At 38.3% G+C, this 14,513-nt stretch overlaps 1 protein-coding gene across 5 annotated transcripts in view; it reads left to right on the top strand.

Annotated features, from left to right (window-relative positions):
- The window catches only part of TAX1BP1 (Tax1 binding protein 1), a 57,843-nt gene that overhangs the window by 18,899 nt on the left and 24,431 nt on the right, over window positions 1-14,513 (top strand). For 4 of the 5 annotated variants that reach the window (XM_068152385.1, XM_068152382.1, XM_068152381.1 and 1 more), the window contains exons 5-8: window positions 518-676; window positions 10,502-10,650; window positions 10,809-10,899; window positions 12,690-12,875. In XM_068152385.1, coding sequence (XP_068008486.1) covers window positions 518-676; window positions 10,502-10,650; window positions 10,809-10,899; window positions 12,690-12,875 — 585 coding nt within the window. The remainder of the gene's footprint in view (window positions 1-517; window positions 677-10,501; window positions 10,651-10,808; window positions 10,900-12,689; window positions 12,876-14,513) is intronic. The other variant, XM_068152383.1, reaches the window with a different exon arrangement.

Below are 14,513 nucleotides of genomic sequence, written 5' to 3'. Positions count from 1 at the left end.
ATGTATTCAGTAGTATTAAAAGCAAAAGGGTTTTCAAACACTTTTTTTTTTTTGTATTACCTTGAGTTGTGTGCCTTTTTTTTTTTTTCCAATATTTTGGTTGGTTTTGGTTTTTGTTGTTTTTCTTTTAATGAACTTCCTCAAACATTGCTTTAGAGTGTGTGTGTGTGTCTGTACTCAGCAGCCATATTTCCACTGAAGTGTCATCATCATAATGAGCTCTTCTAGAGTTGCTGTCACTTGGGAAAAAATAAAGGCCCTTCATGGAAGAAGGGGAAAAAATGGATGCCAATCAAGGCAGTCTAAAATGTGGTGTCTAATGGTGATGCAGGACTACTCAGTTAGAACAGTGAAACTTTAGAAGCTTGGGAATAAGGGCAAGACTGTAAAGTAACCTAGCCAGAAGACACACATTGTGTGCTTCTGCCCAAAACCTGGAGTAGTTCCGTCATCCGCTTACCTAATAGGAATGAAGGAGAGAAAAATGACCAAAAAAAGAATGTTTTTGTTTTTACAGTTTAAAATTGAAAAAATAATAAAAGAAAAAGAAGAGCTATTAAAGGTAACTTCTGTTCTGGAAAAGGAAACAGCCCAGCTCAGAGATCAAGTTGAAAGACTGGAAAAAGAACTTAACCATGAAAAGCAGAGATGTGACCAACTGCAAACAGAGCAAAAGGTTAGTTGTTTAACTGATTAAAGCTGACTCAGTGTCTGTAATCCTCCTTTTTCAAGAACCAGTTAAACTGTGTGAAAATCAGCTATCAAAACCTCTCAGTAGTTAGACAGACATTTACACTAGAATAGGTCAGTTCCTGTTAACCTTCTGCCACTTACTCCAAAAATTTAAGGCTTTTGGTACCTGGCTTGGTGAGATAATCAGTGACAACTGTTACCAGATGTTTGACATTTAACTATGGAATTCATAGTGGAAAGTAGCTGATAATTTAAATTTTACTTACATGAAATTAAAATGGAGGGAACTCCCATGGAAGGATATCTGTGTAGAACATAGGGGATTGAAAATGGTAAAAAATGTTGGTATTAGAAGCAAAAATGGAGACTTTACAGAGTACTTCTGCCAGGGCATGCAAGGAATGTAAAGTAACCAGTCATCTTTCAGAAAAGTTTCACAAAAGTCTGAAGATACTCAAAGGGAAAAGAAGCACAAATGTAAAAAGCAGCTTGCAGTGTTAGCTGGTAGTGAAAATAGAAATCTAGCCTAAAACAAAGCAAGCTGAGTTTGGGATTCCACACATGGTAACGAGAGGAAATCTAATATGATGCAAAAAGCACAAAAAGGTTGCACCTAATCTTTCTTAAGCTGAGGCTTTTTAAAGAACAACTTTTAGGAGAAGATTAAAAACATGTGGGAGGGAGGTGGTGACATGGACAAATTTGAAGTAATGAAGCCTATATAATTTAGCTGTGGACAGCAGTTAATAGGCTATTTCTTAGTACTAGTATGTATATGTCAACAGTTCTGCGTGATACACCTTTAATAGGAATTGTAGAGGGAATTTGAAAAGGTTGAAGCTTTTTAGTTTACTTTAGAAATAGACTAGAATGTTGGGTAAGGGAAAAAAGAAAGGATAGGATCTTGTTTAGAAGAAACCTTTTATTAGGAAAGAATGGATTTTAACTTTGAGATACCAGAAGCTGTCAATTAGAATCTCATGTCAGATATGTTTGTGTTGGGATTTGTTTTGTTTTGTTTGACCTTGTATTTTTTTTGAAGTGATGCTGCAGTGTGAAGAACTTCTCACTTTGTGTTTAGCTGATGTATAAATGGACATCTGACCAGAGGCTGATGCAGCTCTTTAGCTCTGTAGAATACTACAGAAGTTTTCTAACTCACACAGTTTAATATTTTTGCCTCTTAAGTCTTTGATACTGTCTTAATTTTATATCTTTCATGTTCTATTCTCTGTTTTTGACTTCTTTACAAAAAGAAACACATTTACTGAGTTTAAAAATCCTTATTTATATGCATAAGCAGAATATAACTTGATTGCTACTCTTGAAAATTAAGCAGGCCTCTGCTAAATTGGGTGCAATAAATTAACCTTTTCATCATTGCAAAGTTTAGTAAATAACACTTTATAGGTAGCTTTCTAGTCTCAAAGATGACTTCCCTTCTTGCTCTGCTTGCCTCCCTATACAAATATTAACAACAGGTCTCTCAGTATGCTTTAGAGCATGTCAGGCTAAAGAAAATAAAACATAATAGCCCAAATGAAATGATAATAAGCACTACATACTATGAAGTTAATAATTTGATGAAAATCTTTATTTCTGTCAAAAAATAAAGCTAAGCTGCTTTTAAGTCCTGTACAATTTCTTAACAACATTTTTTTTGTTAGTACTTTGATTTAGAGGTGCACAGATAATATTTCTGCTTGTCCAAAGAGCCCTCAAAAAAAAACAACAGCAGTACAGAGTACTACATTTAAAAAGCAGCAATTGCATGAGCAAAGGCAGTGCATATATCTGTACAGGCATGTGTATTTGATTCTCATTGAGTGCAGAGTTCTTCATGCTGCTAATGTATTGGCAACTACTGTTTTGGGTTTTTTAATTGGCAGTTGTATTGAAATAAGGTGGCCCTGGAGTTGTGAACTGCCTGATAGTCTGCCTCATTACTGAAAACCTTACTTGGTCTCTTCAGAACCAATACCATAGGTATCAGAGCTCAGGTCTTTGGCTTTTGATCAAATATATTGTGAAGTTACCATAAATTTTTACATTTAAACAGAATGTGAATGGTGTGGTTAGGGGTTACAGTGCATAGTGGTAAAGAAGGAAATGCTCTTACTTCATAATATGCAGATGTTTTGTTAAACCCATTCTCTTAAAATCACCTTTTAATTCATGTTTACTTACACTGCTTTCCTCCTTTTGATATTGATTTTTGTCCATCCTTCGTTTTTCATGAATTGCTCAGGAGTACTTTGGATCCTTCAGCAATGTCTGTGGAAACACCAATTTCTTGATATTTGACAGGATGGGTTGTTGACAGACACAGCTATATCCTAGTTAGTGTTTCTCTCCCACTCTTATTTTGTCACTCTTCCCCATCTAGTTATGCTCACAGAATTCTGGACAGTGGAACTATTGTTTTCTCTGTCTGCTTTTTGCTTAGTTGGGATGCTTTGTAAGTGGCCCATTAAAAGCTCTTTGGGGAAAGCATTAGGAAGAAACAAGCTGAAAGTAGATCAGTGTTTTAAGGACACAGCATCCTAAACAGTCTATTTGGGTATAGTGTTCCACAAAATATTGGGCTCTATGCATATTGAAAAGATTCCCCCCCTCCCCCCTTTTTTTTTTCCAGGGTGTGTGTGGTTTTCTGTGTGTTTGGAGTTTTGTTTGTGTTTGTTTGGTTTGTTTGTTTGTTTTTTAAACCAGGACTTCAGATACTAGTGACCACAACAAACTACAGGTTTTGGTTTGCTAGCACTGCCCTTACTGTTCTGGAGGAAACAGTGTCCTTTGTGTTGCCTGATTACAAGTTAGCAGTCTCATCTCCTACCAAAGATAGGAGGAGCAAATGCATTCCACACACAATGTGCTGTTAGTTGTTGAATATTGCTTCTAATACGTGCTGCAGCGCAGTAAGTGACTAAAGGCTTCTGGTTTATAATTTTTTTTGTGTTCTTGTTTGTCTGTTTGGTTTTGGGTGTTTAGTATTTTATCACATTGGAGTAAAAAAAAAAGCCTCTGTTTTGAATAAATTTTCCAATACATCAATAGTTCTGCAGATGTAGTCTCCTGTTGGCATCACTGCCATCACAGATAAAGAATATTTCAAGGCACACAACCTTGTGCTGGTTGGTGTTTGTGCTCAGAAGGAATGTGCTCTCCATCCCCCCCCTGGTTTTAGTGCACAGTATTCATAGGTTATGAATATTACCATTAAATTCTGTTAGTTGCCCCACACTGCCAAAGCTTAATATATTGTAGAACTTGGGATAAATCCAGCCTTTACTTCTCTTAGGTTCATCTTTTCTTCTTACCCAATGCTGTATGTAGTTGATCTGACAAGATCAGTTTAGAGAAGGGATAAGTGAATTTTTCCCACCTCCCCTTTCTTTTCTTTTCCCCCAACGTGCACACTCTTTTTAGCCTTCTGAAAAGGGCTGTTATCTTCAGTTACAGGAAACCAGTATTCCTCTGCAGCATTTTTCATGCCAGTTAAACCATTCCTAGACTTTTCCCCCCAGATGACATTAAATCAGCTCTTAGAGTGTGAAGGTTTAACTTAATCTGCTACTACTGTGTGTAGGAATTCAGAGTAAATGAGAAATTATTGAAAATGTTTCAGCAATGCCACACCTTTTACTCACAATCTTCTGTTAGTGTTTCAGCAGTAATTTGCTTTTACTAGGATGATGTTCCCTGATAGTGTATTTTTATTTAGATTCCTGTTGTATGTACAGCTTGCAACTCTGCTAATAACACTGTTAAACAGCAAGTAAAAGAATCATTATTTACATTAACAAGATGATACATGGTTACCAGAACTGTTTCAGGTTGCTTTCAGCATTTCAACTTTTTAGTTGGTTTCCTACTGAGATGACTTGTGCAGTGGTACATACTCAAGTACGTAGAGGCACATTATGAGTAAGCTGCTTTTATGTGAATGTATTTTAACTTTGGAAAATGTAAAGACCATTGAAAGAAAATAATCCTATTTTTATCAAGAAAATACCTCCTAATACAAATATTTCTAATCTATATTTCAGACATTAAGAATATAAAAATACATACCTCTGTTCAATAAACAAACAAAAAACCCCCAAAACATAGAGCTTTCTACTCTGGGCTTGGTGATCTTTGAGGTCTTTCCCAACCTTATCAATTCTATGATTCATTGTACTCCCAATTTTGTGTGTACTCAAACAGTGTGTAAGTTCTGGCAGCAGTGCACTTGCCTGCTGTATTAAGAGTTAATATTAGGGTACTGAGCAGGAGCAACACGCAGAAGTCATTGTGTCAGTCTTTCCTGAGTTATCCCTCTGATGCTGCAACCGGTGAGTTCTGTGAACACAGGTTCTGTAAACTGCTGCGGGGAGCAGAGCTTGCCCATGATGCTTTTGCAATCGTTTGTCTCCCTCTAGTGGGAGGAAAGAACTTAAGAACCGATTTCTTTAATGCTAGTAGTGACAAATCTTAGTCCTGTGGCAGTAGTTTCCATAACTATTTAACTGGACTCGGAAGCAACTGATTTGTAGATTACCTGCTTGCTCCTTAATTCTGTGAACGTTTGAGTAGTGTTTCTCTTATGACATTGGCACAAATTGAGGCAGATGTGAATTTAGTGGTTTGATAAACTTGTTTTTCCATGCTTTGTGAAAGTTTAGTTCACCATTTAACTTTTAAAAGTGGGCTAATTCATCTGTCCGATGGGGGAGGCCAAGTCGCATTCTGCTGACAGCTTCTGCCTGCACAGTAGCTTTATTCATTGCACAGTTTTATTCACATATTAGGAGTTCATTTAAGCTGGCTTTCGATGCCACTTCATAAGGATAGGTTTTCTGGTTAGATAGTCACTGTTGTGCAGTGTGGTATGTCAGCAGTGCATGAGTAAGTGAATCAAGTGTGTTTTTCAGCAAGTCTCTTTAAATCAACTTAGTTTATCTGTGCAGTGTGTGTGAAAATCTGATGGTCTGGATGGTGCAGGAGTTATGGTTTTTTTTAAAACAACCAAAAAAACCACTCCCAACCCAAAAAGCAAATCCACACCACACAACCCCCCCAGACTCCAGGTAAATAATGATATCAAGATATAAATTAAACACTGTGAATTGCTCAGGTTGGCAGCTGCAAATTGTAGCACCCTTGGGCATTGTAAACATCTTGTGAAGAGAAACCCCTGGTTTATTGTTTTAGAGGGTGTTCTATATATGAATGTTTCTTAAACTGGTTAATTGAAGGCTATTTCACTGGATGATTGAACAGATTCACTTGCAGATTATTTTGCACTTCAGTTCAAATGATGCATTTATGAGTGTTGGAGAGACTCTTTGCAAAAGCAGTAGCTCATAGTGAAATTATAAGGTGTTTTTAGAAACTAATGTTCTGAAATGTAAAGGCATGCTGCAAAATCATAGTGTGTAACTTCAGCTGCCTCCTCTAAAAAGTTGCACATCTGTAGCCTTCCTATCAGTCATTAGGTGACTGTTACATAGATAAACTTCCACAGAGTTAGGCCTTAGTGTTGTGGAGTTTTGATATGATTAAAATGTTAGTTCACACAATGACAGAAAACAGAAAACATCCAGTTGGAAGAGACCTCAAAGATCATCCATTCCAACCTTCAACCCAACACTGAAGGGTCTCAATACTAAACCACATTCTGAAGTGCCAGGTCCACACACTACTTAAATGTCTCTAGGGACTATGACTCCACCACTGCCCTGGGAGAGGAGGAGATTAGCACAAGGAAATTCCTGCCACTGTGACATCTTAGGTTTTTGAAATAGACTTCAGAATTTTTAGAGCAGTATTTCTGTTGGCAATTAGTCACAAAGAGAATACTGAGTTTATGGGGAATTGGTTTGCTGGTTCACTGAAAGCTTAAATTTCACTTCAGACAGAAAAATTACAGCTCAGAATTTCTTTTCAGATCAGCACTTTCAGGTTTTGCAGTGATACTATGTTGTGCTGTACCTAACTCTGTGGAAGCTGCTGTGATGTCAATGGCATAAACAAAAGGCTCCTGCAGTTAATTCATGTAGGTCCCCTAAATTCTCTACAGGGTATGAAGCATAATGGTTCCCCTGATGTGAAATTGCATCCAGATAAATCAATCCAACTGGAAGGTGGTGGTGCTGCTCTTTTATTTTGTATATTTTTTTTAACAAATTGCCTTGTATTTGATGAATTGACTTCTTTGATTTCCAAGCTTCACCACTCATTTCTTAACCTTTTGTCTTTTCCAATACAATGTGTACATTCTGAAAAAAAGTAAAACAAAGACTGCAGGTATGAGCCATTAATCAAAGATGAATGCTTTAGGTGTGGAATGGCTTGTAAAAAGTGTGCAGGGAGTTTCACACGTTACGAAGAGAGAAGATGAAGCACAAAAAACTCAGTGCAGGCCATTGCTGTACTGCAAGATGTCACAGCTGGTAGTCTTGTGCTGTATTTTTCAAGCATATTATTCTGCCTTTTGGATCTCTCTCTGCCTTAAGTATGTTTTGAAAAATGTTTTGATTCCCAGTAAGGGATGCCTGTGCCACTTTGTTTCCATCAACTGGTCTGTACTCTGAAGTGTTTTATTGGTGTTGCAGAAATCCATGGGGAGTAAGAAATAAGCAGAGAAAGCATGTTGTTCTTCATTGCTGAAACAGAGGTTTTTTTGCTACAGTTTTCTGTTGCAAAAATGAGAATCTAGAAACTTTTATGGCTATTTCATTCTCAGATAAAAAAAATTACTAGTTCTTTTGCAGCAGCAGTTGAATGAATTTTAAACTTCTAAGAAAGAGCACAGGCATGATCTTCACAATCCTTTAGACAGAACTTGCAATAGCTTTATGAGGCTTCAGTGTATTTGCAATTAGGTTACACAAACCTAAAGCAACTGATCTGTAATTCAGAACTTTCTGCTGTAAAACTTCTTTGGGCAGCTGTTTGTATTGTGCTGTGAAGAAATCACGTTGGGCAGCTCTTTGCAGCAGGAGGATGGTGATTCATACAACTGCACTACAATTATTTTACAATGATCAGTCTTAAGTCCTTTACCATCTGAAGGTACATCAAAATATTCCAAGTGAAACTTTGATTTTTGGGGAAAACAAATGCCCTGGGCAACTATATTAAATTTTCCTTGTTTTATTTCACTAGTGAGACTCCCTGGAATTTTTGTTTTGGTAGCTTTCTGCTTTGCAGTAGTAATTTCTCAACTGTTTATTCTGGCCCTTGTGGTGCTGTTTGTTTCCCCTTTCCATCAATAAGGCTTTTGCAACTCCAGGAAGCAAGGATGGGGGGGGAACTGCATTTGTAACTGCATTACAAAGTACAATCCAGAGTAAAAATAACCTTGAAATTCTTGGGTGGTTTTAAACCAACTCAATAAAATGATTTGTGGTCTTCCTGTGCTTTTCTTTCTGTTAAAGAAGAAAATGTAGAATATTTGTGGATATACCAGGTTGATTAAGAGAAAATAAGGAAACTATTAGATAAAGTAATGCTATTTTTTTTTGTAATAGAGATTGTACATGGAGTTGTTTATTGTATTCTTCCCATTTTAGATTCCTCCTAAAATACACTCAGTGCTTACCTGTAAAATAGTCTAAAAGCACTCATTTGAAATTTTACAGGCTCTGAAACTGCTGTAACCAGAGTGTATGGGACTAGGGTTGCAGCATCTAACTTGAATTGCAAAGACTTCTGTAAAATAACAAGTTGTCTCTAAAAATTAAACCTTTTTTTTCTTATCCCCTTTCAAAACTGTAGGCTTTAGTTGTATCTAAACAGGTTTATTAGGTGAGAATCTGTTAAGTATGGAACTTTTACGTTTTAATACCGTGTCCCTTCAGAATAAGTAGGAAAGCTGCATCAATTGTAATGCTGTTTGTGGAGTGGATTTTTTTTTTCAGGCTATTAATTCCTTTTAATGCATGTTACCTTTGGCAGTCTGTTTGAACTAGTTGTACTGTTTGTGTATATAATGTATCAGATTAAATTCTTTTGAAGGCACTTGGGTTACAGCAGTTACAGTTATACCAAGGTGGTGTTCAGAGAAAACACAGATAGGCATTGAAATAGGCTATTTACTATACTAGGCTTCCAAAACAGGGGCAAGTAATTAGTCTCCACTGCGCTAGGGAAGGGCAAGCAGTTATAATGTGTGGTGTTGCTGCTGGTTATATAGCAAGTTTTACTTGAAATACTGACCTTAATTAAAACACCCTGCCTTCCTTACACCAAGTACACATTTTTGGTTGCAGGAAATGGGGAGCTCTTCAGAAATAAAGACCTTAGAAAACTGTGGGTCATCCTCAGTGCTGTTTTGTCAAAAGATAGTGCATTTGTGATCCCTTGGAATTCTTTATTATATTAAGGCATATAATAAAGCCATTCAGAGCTTACATAATTGTAAAGTATTAGCCCTCTCTCTTTTTTTTTAATAGCTTGTGTAACAAAAATAAACTGCTTTATGGGCTGGTATAGTGTTTAGGAAGTGATTGAGTCGTCAGGTTACATTTGCCACCCCTCACAATTCAACACACCCTTATAACCCTCCCCACCCCCCCCCAAAAAAAATTATAATGCCTAAACTTCTGTTCAGTTGCTTGTAAAAACAGGGCTTAATTACACTTTCCAACAGTGTATTTTGACAATTAATGAGTAAAAACAGTCCTCATTATATTTTATTGTACTTAAAACATTGTTAGTTAGGTTGGAGTCTGGCCAGTAGGGGTTCTCCGTAAACTCTGGCTGATGCATTTCTCTTGGTGTTACAGTAGAGTCTTGTTCCAGGGCATTAAGCTTTTGTTTAAGAATGAATAGATGCACTAGTGCTTTAATCTTCCAAATGTGGAGCAGAAAGCCAGCTTGTACCTTAGTGTCTGCACAAACACTAAGTCATGCAGTTGGGCACCTCGGTCGGTCTGCCTTGACCTTGTTTACAGCTTGAATCATGCCATTGTTATGGTTGATACTAAGATGGGCTTTATTGAATTTTGAAAACACCAGCATGTTATCTTGGTATATGTATTCTACTTCAGTGGTGTTAATTTACTTTCTCAAGAAGAGTGTTATATTGAAAAGATTGTTTTTCTAGGTCGCTTAAATGACCTGACTTTAAATGGGCATTTTGCTGTGCTAGAAACGACATTTGGTTGTCTGCTGCCTAGAATGATGTGGACATTACTGGATTTAGGCAATGCAAGTGTGTCTCATTCTTGCATCTTACCAGTTTTCTGACCAAGGAACCTGTATTAGCTGGTGTCATCATCCTCTGTCTCAACTTCTGGCATCCAAAACTTCAATCCCAAAATCATGTAGTGAGCTTTTCATCAGGAGTTCTTACTTTTTTTTTCCTTCTCTGTTTGCCTGCAGTTGTCTTCACTGTGGCTTGAGTGGTGTAATTGTTTGGTCAAATGCAAAGTCCTCATTTTCAAAGAAAAATAGAATTTATTTATGGGGTTGTTTTAAGCTAGGCAGTTGAAGGCTAGCTTGTAGAAAGGAGATGTGCAAGCATCATGCAATACAGCTTTGTTTATCCTATACTCTGAAGTCTTTGGTGGTCTCTAACTGAACACTTGCACCAAAATAAACTCCTTATTGACTCATTGATCTATTAAAAGTACATGTCAGATTTAATACGTTTATATATTCAATAGTAATATTTATAAATACTTAAAATGGCCTTTTATATGTTTTAAGGAAGACATCTACTGACCATGTAGTGTTAATTCAAATAGCATGTCGTAGTTCTAAAGCTGTGCTTTCTTAAATGACATCTAGTTAGTAATTCTGAATTATCTTTTGTTTCAAGAATAATATTCAAACATCAGAAGCTCTTAAAACTGAAGTTGGTGATTTGAAGAAAAAGCATGATGAGGCTGCTTCAAAAGTCCTCCAGCTTGAAGAAGATATCGTGGCCGTTACTCAAAAAGCCATTGCAAAAGAAACTGAGTTAGACAGGTATCTGCTCACTCAGTTCCTTACCTTCCTTATTTTGCTGTTTTATTTAGTGGGTTGTTTGCTTGCTTGCTTGCTTGTTTTTAACACTAACACTTTTTAATGTATGCATCAATGTTGTGTATTAATAGTTCTGTACTTTTAATTTGTTAATATCTTAGTCTGAAGGACAAACTGAAGAAAGTGATGCTTGAGAAGGAGCAACTTGAATCTGTGTTAAAGACTGAAAAGGATGAAAAAGAACTTTATAAGGTAATTTTATTTCTTGTTCCTTTATGCACTGAAGTGGTTTGAAATAAAGGTAATAATGCTTTATGGTGAGGCCTGATAAATTGAATTTGTTAAGGCAAAAAGGAAATGGGTGGCTTCTGCAACTAGGTTTTATGACTATTATAGATGTTCTCATATAAAAATGAATGAGGAAAATAGCATCTGAATTCATCCCATGACATAAAAAAGGTCTCTAAGAAGGAGAATGGATGATACATTTGTTAAAAGCCAGTCATAGTAACAAAAACTAATAGATGGTAGTGAAGAAGTTCTTTAGTTACACAGTGCATCACCCAATAACTAGTTTTCTTAACAGGCTTTTTAATATATAAATTATGTTTTACTCTTCTAAGTTCTCTCTATGGACTGTTTTCTAGATCTCTACTCTTGGGCCTTGTGCATAACTCTGAGCAGCTTTAGTAGGATCTATATTGCATTGATTTTTAACTTTTTTTAAATGCTGATTCTTTTTGCTGGTATTAAGACATTCATATCTAAAATATAATGTCCTTCTATCCCAGCTCATTAGGTTGTATGAAACAAATCCAGTGCATTAAAAAAATTTCTGTTCATAGGAAAACGTCATTCTGTAGCAGACAGTATTAGATACACACTAGAAGTCAACATCCCAAACCATCTGCTTCAAAATTGTGGAATTTCTTTGTGAATAAGCAACACAAGCCTTCTAGGCTTTGAGTGGACAACACTTGAGTTCAACAGTTAGCCTTTCTTAGGCATAGTATGGTAGATTTGACATCTACAAAACAAATCTAAGGTTACAGTATTGCTAAGGTTGGAAGAGACCTTGAGGATCGAGTCCAACCTGTCACCACAGACCTCATGACTAGACCATGGCACCAATTGCCACGTCCAATCCCATCCTGAACACCTCCAGGGATGGGGACTCCACCACCTCCCTGGGCAGCACATTCCAATGGCGAATGACTCTCTCAGTGAAGAACTTTCTCCTCACCTCGAGCCTAAACTTCCCCTGGTGCAGCTTGAGACTGTGTCCCCTTGTTCTGGTGCTGGTTGCCTGGGAGAAGAGACCAGCCCCTTCCTGGCTACAACCACCCTTCAGGTAGTTGTAGAGGGCAATGAGGTCACCCCTGAGTGTCCTCTTCTCCAGGCTAAACAATCCCAGCTCCCTCAGCCTCTCCTCACAGGGCTGTGCTCAAGGCCTCTCCCCAGCCTTGTTGCCTTTCTCTGGACACGTTCAAGTGTCTCAATGTCCTTCTTAAACTGAGGTGCCCAGAACTGGACACAGTACTCAAGGTGTGGCCTAACCAGTGCAGAGTACAGGGGCACAATGACTTCCCTGCTCCTGCTGGTTGTTAGTTGGCTGTCTTTGGGAATGTCTATTCCTGGTGTAGTCCTGTTTGCTTAGATGATTTGAGGTAGGTACTACTAGAAATTTAATTTCTCCTGAGTTTTCTGCAAGTAATTTCATTTTTTTTTGCTTGTCCTTAGCTGTCCAGCATTTGTAAGTAGAGGAGTGAATTCTGATGAGGCTACTTTATACAGACAGAAATCAGGGCCTTACCTTCTAGCTGTGGAGTGGAGCTGTTGTTAACTGATAAAGCTGAAACAATTCCAGCCAGACAATTTGTGCTGGAGGGCACTGATTGTATCACATGTTTAATTTTTCCTCTTTGCTTGTTCTAATCTGTCTCAGAGAATAGACAGCATTTAGTGAGCACTTAAATGGACAGGTGAACAGTAGCTTTTCCTAACGTGGAAGGAGAGTTTGACATGTTTTAGCATCATTGCAGATACACTTGAAGAATACAGAAATAGAAAACAGCAAACTAGTAAAAGAAATCCAGACGCTTAAGAATTTGGATGCAAACAAAGAAAACATGATATCCTATTATAAAGAGGAGGTTGGCAGATTACAGCTCTTTGTAGCTGAAAAAGAAAATATGAAGAAAGCTGTTTTGCTCTCCTCATCAAACAAGGTAAGCATTACTAATGTAATTGGCCCGGCTTGACGTGCACATATCTAAGATTTTGTGTTTGACTGAGGGAAAGGAAGAATTCAAAGATATCCTCAGGGTGTAAGCTGAGAGGCAAGAGGATTGTGATGTTCTCAGTAGGTGCAGAAAATGAGCAAAAGAGTGAATTTGATTTTGCACCTTCTGAGCTTGTTGAGATCTCTCACATGTTGAGCTGTGTGATGTACTATGTGTGGAAAAGTAATTGTGAGTACAGTAAAAGTGGTGCACTCCTTAGAGTTGCTTTTGACTTTGTGAAAAAGGAGAATGAGGAGAGGAGAATAATACTGTAGCTATGTTGAGACAGCAGAGGCTGATGGAGGAGACTTTGGAAGATGTGCTGGAGGGCTTGTTAGGTGAATGTGCTGTCAAGACATGATGATGTAAAACCTGAAAAAGGATAAGATACCATATAAATGAACTTGTCAGTGAGTGACAGTAGGGCTTTGCTACAGTGTTGGGCTAGTACATTGTGAGCTAGCAAGCACTGTGGTGTAGTGGGAGAGTGAAATTGCTCAAGGACTGGTATCTATAATGTCCATGGCTCACATGGGGTTACTTCAGACTAGTTTTAGTGCAGTTCTGCAGATAGATATGCTTGTTTTTTGTGGCAGGGTTTTGGTGGCAGAGGGCTATAGGGGTGGCTTTGGGAAGAAACTGCTAGAAGCTCCTCCTTTGTCTGATCGAGACAATGCCAGCTGGCTCCAAGATGAACCTGCTGCTGGCAAAGGCTGAGCCCAACAGCAGTGATTGCAGCACTTCTGTGATAACATACTTAATAAGTGGGGGAGGGGGGGGAAGGGGGGAAGAATCTTCAAGAGCAAATGCACCCAAAGATAAGAGTGAGACTATGCAAGAGGGAAAATTGCAGACCAATGTCAGTGAAGGAGGAGATGGTGCTACAGGCCCTGGAGCAGAGATTCCCCTAAAACCCGTGAAGGTCCCCATGCTGGACCAAGTGGGTGCTTGAAAGACTGTTACCCCATGGGAAACCTGCACTGGAATAGGCTCATGGCAGGACCTGTTACCACACACTGAAGTGGTTTTGCTGGCAGGACTTCTTGGGGACCCATGCTGAAGTGGTCTGTTCCTGAAAGACAGCAGCCATGAAAGGGACCCCCACTGTAGAACAGCTCATGAGGAAATGTGGCCTTTGGGAGGGACTTGTTAGACAAGTTTGTAGAGGAGTGGCCCTTGGGGGAATGACTCTCTGCTGGAGCTGGAGGAGTGTGTCAGGAGTCTTTCCCCAGAGGAGGAACCGATTGCAACCCCTGTTCCCTGCCTCCTTACACTGCTGGTGGGGAGGGGTTAGAGAAAATCAGGAGTGAAGTTGAGTCTGAGAGAGGAGGGAAGGGGGGAAGTGGAAGGTATTTTGGATTTGGTTTTTGTTTTTTATTATCCTATTCTGATTTGGTTATAAATTAAATGAATTTTTTCCCCCGGTTTGAGTCTGTTTTGCCTATAATAGCAATTGCTGAGTGGTCATCCTGTCCTTATTTTGACTCATGAGCATTTAATTGTACTTTCTCTCCTGTCTAATTAGAGGGAGGGTGATAGAATGGCTTTGGTGGACACCTAATATTCAGACAGCATTCAGCCTAC

Source organism: Melanerpes formicivorus, unplaced genomic scaffold (genome assembly GCF_026170545.1).
Source record: "Melanerpes formicivorus ecotype bairdi unplaced genomic scaffold, bMelFor1.0.p_v2 SCAF_23, whole genome shotgun sequence".
Classification (NCBI taxonomy): domain Eukaryota; kingdom Metazoa; phylum Chordata; class Aves; order Piciformes; family Picidae; genus Melanerpes; species Melanerpes formicivorus.
Note: the sequence above shows the minus strand (reverse complement) of the source record. Positions and strands in the feature narration are given on the sequence as shown.